Source organism: Eretmochelys imbricata, chromosome 1 (assembly GCF_965152235.1).
Source record: "Eretmochelys imbricata isolate rEreImb1 chromosome 1, rEreImb1.hap1, whole genome shotgun sequence".
Classification (NCBI taxonomy): domain Eukaryota; kingdom Metazoa; phylum Chordata; order Testudines; family Cheloniidae; genus Eretmochelys; species Eretmochelys imbricata.
The window spans coordinates 258,445,671-258,461,869 of NC_135572.1; the positions used below are offsets into that span (position 1 = coordinate 258,445,671).

At 36.1% G+C, this 16,199-nt stretch overlaps 1 protein-coding gene across 2 annotated transcripts in view; it reads right to left on the reverse strand.

Moving 5' to 3' along the window:
• Positions 1 to 16,199, reverse strand: part of GNPTAB (N-acetylglucosamine-1-phosphate transferase subunits alpha and beta) — a 67,698-nt gene continuing 51,499 nt past the window's right edge. The window contains exons 14-21 of one of the 2 annotated variants that reach the window (XM_077828349.1): positions 15,043 to 15,242; positions 14,339 to 14,558; positions 13,078 to 13,191; positions 10,840 to 10,925; positions 7,534 to 7,632; positions 4,502 to 4,669; positions 3,807 to 3,897; positions 1 to 2,374 (exon numbers count right to left, since the gene is read on the reverse strand). In XM_077828349.1, the coding sequence (XP_077684475.1) occupies positions 2,297 to 2,374; positions 3,807 to 3,897; positions 4,502 to 4,669; positions 7,534 to 7,632; positions 10,840 to 10,925; positions 13,078 to 13,191; positions 14,339 to 14,558; positions 15,043 to 15,242 (1,056 nt within the window). In that variant the 3' untranslated portion in view covers positions 1 to 2,296. The remainder of the gene's footprint in view (positions 2,375 to 3,806; positions 3,898 to 4,501; positions 4,670 to 7,533; positions 7,633 to 10,839; positions 10,926 to 13,077; positions 13,192 to 14,338; positions 14,559 to 15,042; positions 15,243 to 16,199) is intronic. The other variant, XM_077828358.1, reaches the window with a different exon arrangement.

The window sequence follows — 16,199 nt, forward strand, 5'->3', positions numbered from 1 at the left end:
TTCCAGAAAGTAATTTAAGATTTTATTTCTCTCAAATCATGTAATGAATCTATATGCTTCATCATCTGAATATGATCTCAATGAAGTTTTCACCTCTCCCAATTATTTTATCTAAGTACATTACAGTTACGTAAAAAATTCTGAAAAGTGAGCAAAAAGATAAAATATATTGTCAAGAACTTATTTATCATTTGATTTCTATTCTCTGCTCTTTAACCTCATAGAAGATTAGAAATATTTTACTTCACTAGTTTTGTCCTTTCCAATTTATGAAATATTGGGGTAATATTTTCCTCCTACACCCAGTTTTTTTCAGCTCTGCTTCCTTTCCTTCTTTTTGATATCACTGTCACAGACATTGACACAGATCTGGAAATAAATTTTGTCAGTTAATTTATGCTCTGTCTGCTGGCTGGCTATTGGTGCAATAAAACAAAATAATATGAACCTAGTTTTCAAAAGTGTTTGCTTAAACTGCAGAAATGAATGGACATCCGTGCACTGACATGCCATCTGTATATGGAAATTCATGATTTGCACATGTAACTTAGCCAAAAGTTTTGAAAAACTGGCCCTGTAGTTATTTTTCTTTAATCATTTCTTGTACTCAAGTACTTTAAAAAAAAATACAGTGCAGAATACTAAAACAATTTTAAGGTAGATCAAATTTTGGACTTAATCTACTTTTTAGTGAGTGTCTTTTTGAAATAAAAAGTTTTAAAAATATAAAACTTTAACATCCTGGCTTTCCTGTAATTTCATTTGTTGAAGTATTCTACCATCCTTGACACTTCTGCCAAAATAGAAGACTTTGACAACTGAAAGTAGGGCAGATACAAACTGCTCATTTTATATGCTGTGTGTTTACTTTAGTATGTCACAGCATATTAAATACATCTGAGATCTTCTAGTATGAAATTCTAAAAAGAAAAATACAAATGCTCATATTTTAAAATGTTTAAAAATTAGATTCTATTTGGTTTAACAATCGGCATATGCCCTGGATAATATGAAAACAAATTAGAGTTACCTTTGAATATTTCTAATGACAAGCAAAGTCTACCGGAATAATAGGTGCGAGTAATTTACTAAATTGGATGTATTTTCTTTTCCTCTAGAGCAAAAACAGAATAAACCAAAATAACTTCATTGTTTATCACAAGACTTTAGTTACTTTTAAAACAAACTGAATATCTTACAGCACACAATGTATTGTATACTTCATACTCCAATTATAAAATAATTAGTGAAGTGATTTTAGAAGACTACTGTTAATAACTATGATTGCAAGTACTCTGTCAAAAATATCTGCTTGAAAAAAGTGTCTCAGTATTGTCTCCCCCTTAAAAATCTTGCTATCCTGACACTGGTCTGAAAGTATGACAGGATTGCCCGTGCTTGTCCAAATTTTAAAACATTAATGCTTCATATGAGAATATAATTACCAAATTCAGAAATGAAACATCGCTCTAATACAATGCAACATTAAAACAATATATTACTCATTCATATGGTGAGGCACTTTTGCTCGTATATTTACAACGCTTGTAAAATGATAACATCCTAGTCACTTTTACTTGACTGTAGCTCTCTCTTTGTAATTAGGCCTACAAACAATACCACAGTATTCCTGGCAGTTTGATGAATTAGGTGAGAAATAAAATCTTTAAAATAATAGTAGTTTGATTCTTGATGATATCATTAGGATATGTATCATCCAATTCCTCATTAGAGACCACCAATTTGAGGTTGCATTGTTGCTATATTTAAACAATGTAAATGTCATCAAATGTAGACTATATCTAATTGGGAAATTAAGCAATTATCCTCTGTTTTACTTCTAAAACTGGAAAAGCAGCATCAACACAATGTACTGATTAATTCAGCAATCTGCAAAATGCTTTGGAATGCAAGGTCAGGGATATCTTTCTAGTTAATCCTGAACAGTTAAACTTTCCAACATTTTACTTAGTTGGCAAAGTCCACTGCTTTAAATGCAGTTAGGTTTGTTTCAGTAACCCTTTTTATAAAAAGGATAACATATCCGTGAGCTAATGCTTATAGAGTAAAACCAGTTGAGAACTGCCAATGCCCACTCCTTCTAACTTCCCCCCATCTCATAATTTCAGGAGCTTGGGTGTTACATGCAGCGCCATGAAGGCTGTAAATTATGGATATTTGACTTTTTTTCTTCATGTCAAACTAGCTAAATGTTACATCATAAAGACACTTCTCCAGTAACAATTTTAAATGCTTATTACAGCTTGAGGTAGACTGATTTCGAAGCAAAGCTCTTCTACACCTTGATTCGCTCATGACCGACTTCCTTTTGGACCCTCCTCCTCGGAAAAAGCTTTCGTTTAAGTGCAATTAGCTGAAAGGTTAAAAAAATAATTAATATTTAGTTTTCCCAAACATCAAAGGGGAACAGGTCATCAAATTTTCTTCCCACAAACCCCATAAAACCTTGACCATTTCATAGCAATCAAGTATAAAAGACTATATCCTCAATTTTTTCCCTTCACAAGAGGAAGGGAGCAATTACTCAAACTCTCTTCTATTAGGCTTAGGTGTCTCTATTAGATTTGTCAATGTCTGGGTCAAGAACACTCGAACAATAGTGAGTGATTATTTCCAAGACTTATAATATACTAAATCTGAAAGTGCATATTTTAACTAGCTTAATAAAATAACTGGGCACAATTAATTACAAGAGGATTACCACAAATCTGTCTGTACTTAAATATAAAATTTAGAGCTTTAGTCCTTTCACTAAATTAATTATACCTTCGAAGCCAAGTTTTTATACAGCAGGAGTTTCCAGTAGCTAAAAAAGCTGCAAACTGGGAGAGTTGGGGAGGGGCAGCACACACAAGAGCTGTAGGTGACTTTTTTTTAATAGGACTAAATAAAAATATAATGGGCAAGTTTTCAAAAAATCACACTTTCCTCATCAGATCATGGAAAGAGTGAACAAGATTAACATAGCAGCATGGAACAGATACACAGGAAAAGAAATTGGACAACAGCATGGTTCATTTATTTTTTTTCCATCAAATACAAACACTACAATAGAAATAAGGTTTATCAACAGGAAACATAACAGGCAAACATAATTTTCAGTGATAAGTTTGTTATCTAAGGCCCTGATCCTGCAAACAAAAATATGTGATTAGTTCCACTGACTATGTTTGAGTTCAAAGGGACTACCCATGTGCATAAAATAATTCTCATGCCTAAGGGTTTGGCGAACTGGAGACATTTTCTTTTGGGACCTAGTCCAAAGTCCATTGAAGTCAACAGGAGTCTTTCTAATGACTTCTTCAGTGGGCTTTGGATCAGATGCTTTCTGCCCTAAGTTGGATACTGTCTGGACCAGCTGATCAGTATTTAATCAATTTTTCCTAGTGTTATCTTACTTTGCTTTTGATTGATAGAAATATTTACAGGCTAGGATTTTCAAAAGTGACTGGTGATTTTGAGGACCCAAACTGACACACCCTAAATGGACCTGATTTTCAAAAGGTGCTCAGCACCCACCCTTTGAAAGTCAGGATCCTTTAAGGACTCGCAAGTAAGTCACCTGAAAAATGAGACACCCCATAATCACGAATCACTTCTGAAAACTTTGGTCAAGGTGTCTTCCTTCCTTTATTGTTCCAAAACTTCTTTACTACATGTGTTTTATATGCCACGAAACAGTACTTCAGCTATTGCTCAAAACCCCTAAAAAAATTAATTCATTTTATAGAGACGACACTGTATACTACTAAAGTTGTGTATTTGGATGAAATTGTAACTTTTACCTGTTCAGCAAAAAATGAGATGACCGTAAACACAATCAATGTCACTAACACACAATGAGTCCAAAATTTTAGCTTGTCTCTGTATGCTCTCCTGTACAAAAATGGAAACAGAGTTTTATATATTAATGTTTGTACCTTTGCACTGACATATCATAAAGTTCCTAACATTCCACTGAGTAAAAATATCCAGATAAAGAGAAAAAAATATGCACTATTGTGTAACAATTTACCCCTATATAACTTGGTTTAAAAAGCAAAATGGTTATTTGTAAGGTACATCATAAGGTCTGCACATATTTATCATAACAAATCTTTTCAGTTCCAGTGAACTGTTTTAGTAGCATGCTGGAACAGCTCTTGGGCCCACTCCACAGTATATAGTTTCAAATGTACGGCCACTGTGTTTAAACATGGTTTAAACTCAATTGTAGCTAAAACTGGATTTCTAACAGCATTTCATCATGCTCTAAACCAAGTGTTTTTCAACACTGGGTTGTCAGAATGTGCTAAAGGGTCACATGTGAGGCCTGCGGAGGGGGAAATTCGGGAGAGAGAAGCAATGTGGAAGGCCCTGGGGAGGCAGCTGCAGAGCCTGTCCAGCACTCACCCCTCAGCAGCTGCTCTATACATTGAGTTAGATGCTGATACAACACAATAGCTCACACAGAATGTGGAAGAGAATCTGTAAAATTTACCATTCCTGAAGCTCATGCATATGAAGGAAGCGGTTCCGATATTCTCTTGGCAGCTCAAACTGAGACGGTATGGGAAACATTGATTCATAAAAATCCCGAAGCACTGCCTTCACTGTCTGAGCATCCTTATGATTGTGATCAATGTTGTCATTTAGGCAAACAAATTTTCTAGAAAAACGAAGAGTCAATATTAGGATATTTCTTTTAGTATGATAACAAAGCTATTTGCAAACTGTATTTTTGGTGAATATAGGTATACTCGAATACAGGTAACAGCACTCCTTATCTTTGCATTTATCTGATTAATTTTCCAGGTGTTAGGAGTCAAGGCCTTCCTCATCCACTGAGCACGTAGGGTGGCAAGAAGTCCCAATATCTGTTGTACCCAACACATATTACATTTGCATCTGTCCTGTACCATGTGTCTGTGTGCACCACTGCCCTCTAATGGAATTAATAGCAGATGTTTAAGAGTGAGTCATCTCACAGCCCTCTGTTGATTATAAAGATCACAGAGAACAGAAGCCCCAAATTACAACACTAGCAAGAGAGTTTCATGGGTCACTTATAATTCATGTTATTTTCTCAATATTATAAATGATAGATTGATTTGCATTGTATTAGGTGCTGCAGCACAATACTAATAGTTAAACCATTTATATTGCATTTTTCAGAGGCTCTCAAGTGAAGCAATGGAAGGTAATAGTTTTACTGAGGGCAAAATTTGGCCCGAATAACCTTTACTGGTAATGACGACACATAAGCCAGACAGAACATAACTTGACTTACAGACCCCAGGCTGAGCTTAAAGGTTTGGTAGTCAGAAAAAACTCCCACACTTTTACTGGTAAACTGTGTAGCTCAAAATCTCATCTCTTCACCAACAGAAGTTGGTCCAGTAAAAGATATTACCTCATGCACCTTGTCTCTAGAATGTATATGAAAATCACCAATAAACCAGGATCCCCACAATGCCTCTTGTATAGAGTCCAAATAGAAAGACATTGAGATCTAGGTAGTGCTATTTGTTGTAACTGAAGCAGCATATAGTCTGCCTGACAGCTGTGTATCCTTGGCCACTCTGAGGTGGTGTTTGGCAGCAAAATGCCCTTTCCTACATATGGGCAAGGTTTTGTGCCCTATTTATATTGCAAGACAAGAGAGCCTTACTTTTTCCCCAGAGAAAGAAATCATATCTGGTAACATATGCCTGGTAACTGCTAACCTTTGTGAAGAAATGGGCTCAGTCAGCTGCTGTACAGTATAATGTGTCCTTTCAAATAGCGGAGAAAATAATATTTTGCATGTATTTAGCACCTGGCCTTCCAAAAGATCTAAAAATGGTTCACCAGCTACCTAAGTAAAGCTTAACTGTCACCATGCTACTCTCTCTTGGGTGAAGGACACAGTCTACCTAGATCTTTATATTCTGCCCATTACCTTAGAATCTGTGTGGCAACCAGGACAACTGGCACACATTGCTCTACACAACAGTGTGCAGAAGAGATATTTTGTCTTAGTAGAATTAAGTAAATCAAATGGATATTTAATATCCAAAAAGAACAGAAAGCACCTCAGTTTTCAAGGTGTTGTCCAACAGACTGTCGGACAGCAAACAATGGAATTTTATTCATTTTCTTCACAAGATGGAAGGACTAGTTCAATTCTTTCAGGATTTGAAAGGGCAGGTCCAATAGTTCTGGGTATTCCAAAACTGATGCCTAGACCACAAAGCTCTCCCTTGCTTGGAGCACTTAGTAAAAACCTTTTACATGGATCAGTAAATAAGCAAAAAATAATACTCTGAAGTCATCAGATGAAAAGCACTGGATAAGGCCTTACAAAGTTGGGAAAGCATTATCACATTTTACACCTGAGGAAAGAAGGACAAGGAGAAGTTAAGTGAGTTGCCCAAGCTCCCACACTGAATCAGTGGACAAGCTGCGACTACAACTCAATTCTTTTGACTCTGCATATCCTACTCTAATATAGAATGCTGTCTGCAAGATACTCCAGAACTGTAAGAGCAAAGGGGGAACTCTAAGTTAAGATTCAACATTTCTATTTTCTTTCCACTCCTTGCAGAGTTAACTATAATTGAAGGTACGTCTACACAGCGAGCAACAACCCGTAACAGGGACTCTCAGAGCGCTGGCTCACAAGGCTCATGCTATGGTGCTACAAATAGCTGAGTAGACGTTGCAGCTCCGGCTGGAGTTTGGGCTTTGAAGCCCATCTTCCTCTCTAGGCTTCAGAGTCCAAGCTCCAGCCAGAGCTGGAGCATCTACATAGCTATTTGTATCGCCATAGTGCAAGCCTGAGTCTGTCAACCAGGGCTCAGAGACTCGCTGCCACAGGCTGTGTAGAAATATCCTGAGACGGTAGGTAGGTGGGGCAGAACATTTGACACTGTATACAAAGTAAATCAGCACGCTGATTTGGTAACAAAGGATCTTTCAAAAATGTTTAGACAAATGCCTACATACTGTAATATTCAGTGTCTTCAAATGTTTCATATATCATTTAAATATTATATGTACAAAACAGATCACAAAGTGGCCAATTCTTTAAAGCCTGTGATATGATGTTTGTGATCTGTAGAATCCTATTCAAGATTAAACTCTCAGCAGCAGCTGCTGAAGTTTTCTGCAAATTTCCAATGGTTTTATAAATATAAAAATTTAGTAGTGGTTAATGAAAAAGTCAGATACACAAGTTATTCTGCATGACCGCATGAAAGTTCTTCACAATTTTCATCATGTTTTTTAGAATATTCAACACTTCTAGTTCATTACAAATATGAAAATTATGTGGCAGAAAAAGTAGGGAGTGAAAATAAGTTGCAGTGCTAGTGACAGAATAGTTTTTATTTATGATTAAGACTGCAACCTGATGTTTAAAAAGTAATTTTTACTCACAATTGCCTTACACCTAATAAATATTAGTAAAAGCACCCTATAAAATGAGATGTTTGAAGCTGCCTCAAGGGAAAATAAAGCAATCTCAAAACATAGAAAACAATTAATGTGTACCTGGGATTTTTTCTTATATCATCTAGCTGGCCAACTACATGAGAAACGTTGGTGCGGATCATTTTGAAAGCAATTTCTTCTTCTCCCATGATTTCAAACCTTAGTATTATTAAAACAATTTTTAGATTAGCATAACAGCGTGAGTCAGGCATTATAAACATGACATTCTACAAATTAAATGTCTTATTGCTGCACTGCTCTACATCTGATTGTCCTTTCCCCCCGCCCAGAGTTGTTTAAAATTTGGTTCATCTCTCAATATATTTACTCAAGGAAGCTAACTCACTACAACTGGTGCTCTTACACAAAATCTCTTTTCTGTACATTTTAAAAAAAATTGTTATTAACCTGTTGGAAAATTAAGACCTGAATTCTCATACTCACATTGGTTAACTAGTGATCTCAAAGGAAGAATGTTAATGAGACTTCCTGTAAACTATGTAAGCCTCTACTATTTACAAAGTATGCTTTATTATGTTTGTATCACATATTCTTAAAACCAATCTCTCTCAATCCCTACCCTGCCCCTTCACTCCCCACTCTGAAAGTCTGAAGGGAAAAAAAAGAAGTATTTTAATTAGAGAGGACTATAATTAGGATTAGGATAAAACTCTAATCTTACGACCAATTCCTGAAAAGATTCACACATCTGTTTAACTTGACAAAGGTGCATAAGTCTTTGCGAGATGTGGGCCTTACAATTAAATGCAATAAATTACAAATATTGACAAAGCAGTAGATGTAATGAAGTGTAAAGTCTCAGAAAGAAATCTATAGGCTAAAAGTACCTTTGATGCCGTGTTTAACTGTCCCACAGAAGTTGCCATTCCTTTTTTCAAGCTGCCCCATATGTATGGAACATTTTTCTTATTTTGTCAGGCCTGGCTACTACCACCTCCTCATTTAAATCCCTCCTTTTAACAATGTCCACAACACCAAGTAAGCCAATTACAATCACTGTATCTTATATTAAAAATTAATAAAACCACCAAGATGAGCCTTAAACTGAGTAACATAATTTAAGTGAAATCTCTCCACTGTATTATCCCCTGAATGCATCCGATGAAGTGAGCTGTAGCTCACAAAAGCTTATGCTCAAATAAATTTGTTAGTCTCTAAGGTGCCAAAAGTACTCCTTTTCTTTTTGCGAATACAGACTAACACGGCTGCTACTCTGAAACCTATAATTAATTATATTGTGCCTCATCTTTCCTTGCCTCATTCCCTCCCTATTGTGTTTGTCACCTCATCTGTTGTGCCATGTCTAAAATCAGACTGTAAGCTCTTTGGGGCAGTGGCCTGTTTATGATCTCTGCCAAGCATTTAGGGCACTTTGAGATGTCATTAAATAAATAAATGGCCAAGTCCTGGATCAAGCAGCATCTGTGACCCAAAGCCTTCAGCAGTTCTATAATACAGTAGAACCTCAGCATTATGAACACCTCGGGAACGGAGGTTGTTCTTAACTCTGAAATGTTCACACCTCTGAACAAAACGTTATGGTTGTTCTTTCAAAAGTTTACAACTGAAAATTGACTTAATACAGCTGTACTATGCTAAGAAAAATGCTGCTTTTAAGCATCTTAATTTAAATGAAACAAGCACAGAAACAGTTTCCTCACCTTGTCAAATTTTCTTTTTAAACTTTCCCTTTATTTTTTAGTAGTTTAAATTTAACACAGTACTGTATTGTATTTGTTTTTTGTGTGGCTCAGCTGCTGCCTGATTGCATACTTCCAATTCCAAATGAGGTGTGTGGTTGACTGGTCAGTTCATAACTTTTAGATTCTACAGTACTGCTAGATTCTGTAGCCACTTAGGCAATGGGAGACAAGTTTCAGTGGCCTCCCAAACAGCTCTCCCACCTTGGAAGAGGAGTCTGATTGTCGAGCCCATCTGGCATATGTGGCATTGTGGAAATGAGATCATGAGTTCCATCTCGGCTGAAGGGCCACCAAAGAAACTAAACAGGCTGTGCGGCTAGTCATTTTCCCTGGCTATTAGATCTGACAGAGCTCTGAGCTCAAGAGCTTAGACAGATTCCCAGCACACACAGGGCAGGACAACAATGACCCCTCCCTAAACCAACAGAAGAATCCCATTCTCAATTCTCAACACACCTATTTCCTTGCAACAAATGCACAAGGCAGCTAGGGCTACAGTAGCTTTCCTTTCCCCAGCAGAATGAGGAAATATGAGACTGGGATCCCCCCTCAAGCAGATTAACATATACCACAGGCAAAGCAGAGGAAGATTCCTTCTGCACCTTTTTATGCCAGCAGTCCTTAGTATCAGTCTGTGCTGCATGCAGTTAATTTACATAGCCATCTGGAGCTATTGTACTCCTTACAGTTACATAAACTAGGGTCAGGATTTGGCCCAAGGAAAGGAATTGAGGCGAAATAATAGTGATCATTCTCTGAAATACATGCAATATGAAAAACGTTTAGGCTACCAAAAGTATATTATCACTTAAATTAAAAAATAACATATCCTTTTTGGTGGTGAAACATAAAACATAAGTAGTTATCTCAGCATCGCATTAATAATTCCTAAAAGCCTAGTGCCGCAAAAACTGAAATCTAAAAAGCAACCAACATTTGAAGATTGGAGCCTTGGCCACCAGGAAAAGAGTTGAATGCTGTAACAGAAATACCCAAGAAAAATTCTCAGAGATTCTCAGATGCTTTCCTGGAAGTATCTAAATGATACTGTTAAATGCATCGGACTGCCCCTCCAGCCATCTCCCCCTCTGCCCACTTCCTTCCCTCTTCTTTTCTTTCCCCCTCCTCTGAAGTTTGCTTCGGTTCTTTATCTTATTCTAATAAATTTTCTTCTTCAATTTCTCTGTACATAAAATAAGGATAAGGCCAAATAAGATTTAAAACTATTTGGATTTGTATAAACAATTTTTGTCTGTTTGTAAACTGTGTAATACAAATATAAATTAGTTATTTTAAACATTCCTTTTACATATAATTAAATGTCTCCAGTATGGTAAAGGTTAGGTAGCAAATGGTTAACACATTATTAGAAGTTTATGTATAATTTGTTATGTTTCATTTGTGTATGTATAAAAATAAAGAAATAAAATTTAATAAAAAGCTAACAGAAAAAAAATAAGTAGTTATTAATTCTGTTTTTATTTCTGTTCAAGTACCACTAATAGGAAGCTTTGGATTAAATTTATGTTAACATGTACAGTGCAGTCTATGATCAATTATGCATTTTCACCTCTCATCTTATTACTATGTGTTTACAAATATTATACAAACAATTATAAAAAATAAAAATAATATAACATACCTATATTTGTTTTTGTCCTTGTATGCCTTACGAATTCTGTCAGTCACAGGTTTACAGTTAGTTACCAGATTTTTAGTCACTGGAGGCTGTAAGAAAATACAACTGGGGTAAACAACATCCTTGCATAACTGCTCTATAAACTATATTATTAAAAGTCTCCTGGAAAGAAATGCATTATAAAAAGAACAGAGTTCTACAATCTCCAGAGAACTATACAAAACTTTGCTCCTAGGATGAAAATGAGAAACAATCAGTTTGGTTAGAAAAAGAAGGGACGTTGGTGCATTCTAATATTAGTATTTGTTATACTTTCTTTTTACAAAAAGAAAAAGGAGTACTTGTGGCACCTTAGAGACTAACCAATTTATCTGAGCATAAGGTTTCATGAGCTACAGCTCACTTCATCGGTTGCATCCGATGAAGTGAGCTGTAGCTCACGAAAGCTTATGCTCAGATAAATTGGTTAGTCTCTAAGGTGCCACAAGTACTCCTTTTCTTTTTGCGAATACAGACTAACACGGCTGCTACTCTGAAAACTTTCTATTTAGCTTCTGCATTCCATCTCTAATACAATATTCACTAGTTGAAACAGGTTGGACAGCTGATTTTGGCATTCCTGATGCAAGCCAGTCAATGCCAACTAGTAAAATTGGTCAGGCAAGCGCTAAAGAACAGCTGATGGGTATTAAGCTTATTATTCCTAGTCTGAACTATGTGGAAACAACAATTCTGGGAACCAAATCTCTATTCCCAAGGGAAGTTTTCTACAGTGCTACATTGATTCCTACAAATTTAGCCCTTGCAACCCAGAAAAGTAAAAATAAATTCTGCCTCTGTGCTAAAAACAAACACTGTTATGTCACTATTTGAAGTGGACTTAGAAATGATGTTAGTACTCATGATTAGTGCTTAGATTAGTGACAGTTTATTAGCACTCCAAAGAGATTAAAATAATTTAAAATTGTTCCTAACTATTCAGACTTACTTTTAACTCTATCCCAAGTAAAGTTTATTGCCTCTCCTCAAAGTTTCACTATACTGACAAACCTAGACTGAACCATTGCATAGTTTTGCAAACTTCACTCAGATGATCACAAAGGTGTGAATACCACAAAAGACAATGAGGTAATCTGGACTGCAACGTGTTGAATATCTGGAGCATTCCCAAATATACATTTACATTTCATCAGACCAGGTTGATGCGGTTGATCAGTATTCCGATTCTTGCTGAAGAAACAACTGCCAAGAACCAGCTCCTTTAGGACAGCCTGGTCCCCTTGGTACATAAATTCATGTATTTTAAAGGACTGTCATTGGAAGAAATTATTCTGTGCTCCATGATTTTCTCTGCCTAACAAGTTCATTTCTGAGTACAATGTACCACAAAGTATTGGTTTGAACCTATAAAGCCCAATTTAGCAAAGCACTAGAGTACATTTTTCAAAAGCAACCTAATGACTTCATAACCTAATGGCATATCTACACTACAAAACTTCTGCCAGCATCATTATGTCAGTCAAGGGTATGAAGAGGTGTGATCACTGTCCTACATAGCTGTGCCAAAAAAAGCCTCTAGTATAGATCAGCTTATATGGGCAAACTACAATTTTACTGGCATACGTCATTTAACAAAGGGGTATGGAATAAACACCAGCAAAAGATGAATTCACACTAGAAGCACTTTGTCATTATAGTACACTAGTACACCTAACCAGCAAAGCAAGTAGACATGGCCCAAGTCCCATTTTCAAAAGTGATTTAGGCACTGGAAGCCTAAACCACATTAAAAGTCAATTGGAGTTACTCAAAAGTATCAGAATTATGAGGAAAGCATCTCAAGACTAGGTACACACAGAGCTAACCTCTTCACCAAATTGGAGAAATTCCAGATCAACACTTGCCTAGTGCCATCAAAACCCTCAGATAAATGAGGACAGTGCATATTGCCTCTCTGGTTCAACATGCTGAACTACATTTCACGTTTTGAAAAAAGGACAACCTTATAAATGTCACGTATGTGCAAATTTGCATTCTTTACTTTTGTGGAGAATATTTCTTGACCTTAACAACTAGAAGTGTGGTTTATAACAGTTTTATACCTAACATAAGAAATCTGCATACATGCTATATTTTTTGTGAATTATTCTTAAAATTGCGCAGGGAAAACAATGAATTCAGTAGATACAAGCTCAGGAAATGAGACAAAATGTACATCTTTTAGGCTAAATATTTTCTTACCAGATTGGGATCATAATAAGATTCCTGAGTTGGAGGAATGACATTAATCTGAGTGATGTTGGAAGGAAGTGCTTTAGAGCAATTTATCAGCATTTGCTCCAGACTTGTCAAATCCTGCCAGAAGGAGGAAAGAAATAAATCCATTACATATTTTCTCACTAACATGGTTCTATAATTATACTATATTCCTTCTGTATTCAGAATGTCTAAAAGTACCTTTAAAATATTAGCTACAAAATGTATTGGACTATTTTTGCACAAAATCAAATACAGGCTATACCCCATATAGGCTATTATTCAGCAAGGTATTAAGTACGAGTCTCATTAAAGTCAATGGAGCTGCTCACCTATGTAAGGTCAGGCATATACTTAAATACTTGGCTGAATCAGGGCCACAGAGGCACAACCAAAGCAAAGGAATTGCCCTTTCCATTTGAACATCAATAAAATTGCACTATTGATGATTTCATGTAAATTTCAAAATTTGAAATAACTTATTAAGTTATTTAACAATGGGGAGGAGAGGAGGAAAGAATTGGAGAGAGGGGAAAAAGGTCTTCTCATTAAAGCACTGGCCTGGAACACAGGAGATCTGGCTCTAGCTCTAGCTCTGTCACTGACTTCCTGCATGATCTTTGGGGCAAGTCACTTATCTGCGTTGTGCCTCAGCTCCCTATCTGTACAGTGGAGATAATACACATTGTCTGTTTGTGTCTTTAGAATGCAAGCCCTTCAGGGCAGAGACTGTCTTTTTTTGTTTGTACAGTGGCCAGCACAATGGGGTCTTAGGGTGCTATCTTCTTATAAATATATACTATTACACTACTTCCTTTCTCTCACCACTCCACCTGCCTTGTCTATTTAGTTGTAAGTTCTTCAGGGCAGGGACTCGCTCTTACTATGCATATGCACTGAGCCTAGGACAATGGGGCCACAATCCTGGTTAGGACCTTTAGGCACTACCATAATATAAACAAATACTAAGTCATTTAACATTTTATTTTATATTATGTTCAAACCAAATGCCTTACTGAACTCAGAAGAAAACAGATTGCTCTTCTACTACAGCTAAAACATTAGTGATAGTTTGCCTGAATGTTATTTAAAAAAAAAAAAAAGGTAGCACATATTAAAACTTCCATTGTATGTTTAAGATTTAAGAATTGCCTTATGTTGCAGTGTTTGTTTTCTCTTGCGATAATGATCATATTGAATTTTACAGCTGAAGTAACAACAAAAATGGTTTCTGAAGAAAATGTACCTGCAAACTTAAGGGCAGTTCATGAATTCTTGTAGCCAATGTGCGAATCTCTCTGTCAGACAAAATGCCTGACTGATCTGTATCAACTTCATCAAAAACCTGGGAAATATTCAGTGGCTGAACTGCACTCATGAGGTAATAGAAATATGAAAAAGCAAACTGCATATCTTCCGAGTGTCTCACTTTGTGAAATGAGGTCTTGTCAAATTCCTCAGGAAACCTGCCCAGATACAATACAAATCAATTCACTACTTTGCCACCTTAAAGTGAAACATTCCTTACTGAAGAAAAGTACCTCATCTGAAGTTCAAAAAGTTCTCCAAAGACTACTTATTTTAACACTGTTGTCCTAATGAGGGAATAATTCTCTCTCCCCCCTTCAAAATACAAGTTTAAGGAGCAGTCAGGCTCAACCCATAGACAGGTTTCAGAGTAGCAGCCGTGTTAGTCTGTATTCGCAAAAAGAAAAGGAGTACTTGTGGCACCTTAGAGACTAACAAATTTATTTGAGCATTATTACAGCTCACGAAAGCTTATGCTCAAATAAATTTGTTAGTCTCTACGGTGCCACAAGTACTCCTTTTCTTTTAACCCATAGACAGTTAATCATCAACACAAAGCTATAAATTCAAGGGAGCAGACACAGAAGATAGAATTACAACAGCTCTGGAGTTTCACCTTATTTCAAACAAAGGCATACTCACATATCTTGTAGTTCTTGCATAACAATGCGGTCAATCATATGAGGCATGTGAGCAGGGACTTTCCGAGATGTAAATCCAAATTTGCTGTTTAGAAGTTTATTTACATATCGGAGGGAATCAGCAAATGTATCTTTCAACTGCCTGCCAATTCGTTTACCATCAGTAAAGTAAGACATTTCCTTAATTAATGCCTCTTCTTCCTAACAAAATGATAGGCATAACCCAGGGTTACATTATTAGAGATCCTAACACACATGTATGTTGATAATTCCAGTGAAGTACTAAGCGCTTTTCTATATTTGTAAAACTGTAAGACGTGTCAAATGTTTTTGCTCAAACAGTTGAGTTCTCTTTTTTCTACAGTGACAGTTTAGGCCTGAAATGTGACCTTCCTTAAAACTCTCATGCACCGACAGGAAATGACATATGGAACCTCATTTAATTTGTTAAATTTTAATAGAAAAGCCACTATTTGTTGCAGGACATGTATGTAATATTGCATTCCCTTTGATGGCTACGCACCTACAATTAACAAAATCATGTCTCTGGAGTATGGATTGTATGTAGAAGGAACCTTCAATCAAAGATTAAATTTAAAGAGTTAAAATATCTTACATTTTAAATGGAGCACCTCTAGTACTTGAAAGCAATTAGGAGCAACCTCTGTCAAATGACTCTGTGTGTTCTACCTTCTTCCATTCTAGAAATTCCCAGAACAAATTTTTTGGGCTAGACATCTGGGAAGGATTTCCTCCTGTATTCACTTTATCGGTTCCTATAAGTTTTTGTTGGCATAATAAAACAGACACTTAACTTACCTTTTAGACCCAAAAATATAGATGGAATTTTCTAAAGATTGGATTTATACAAAAAATAAAATTTTGTATGTAGATACAAATCTACATGAGAACTAATTTAAACCTTCCTTTGCAGTGCTGTAAACCTGAACAACTGCATTGTGCCACTGCATGAAAACTAGACTGCAAAATTGACTAAAACCCAACTAGAGAGAAAAAGTGAACTTGGACAGTTCTTTCATCACCCATGGAGAAGCGCAGAAAGTAAATGAACAGTGAAAATAACTAAAAGTAAAACAGATTTTAAAAATATCTCTGGGGTTTTCAGAATTTCAGAATTTGCCACATAAGCAAAGAATG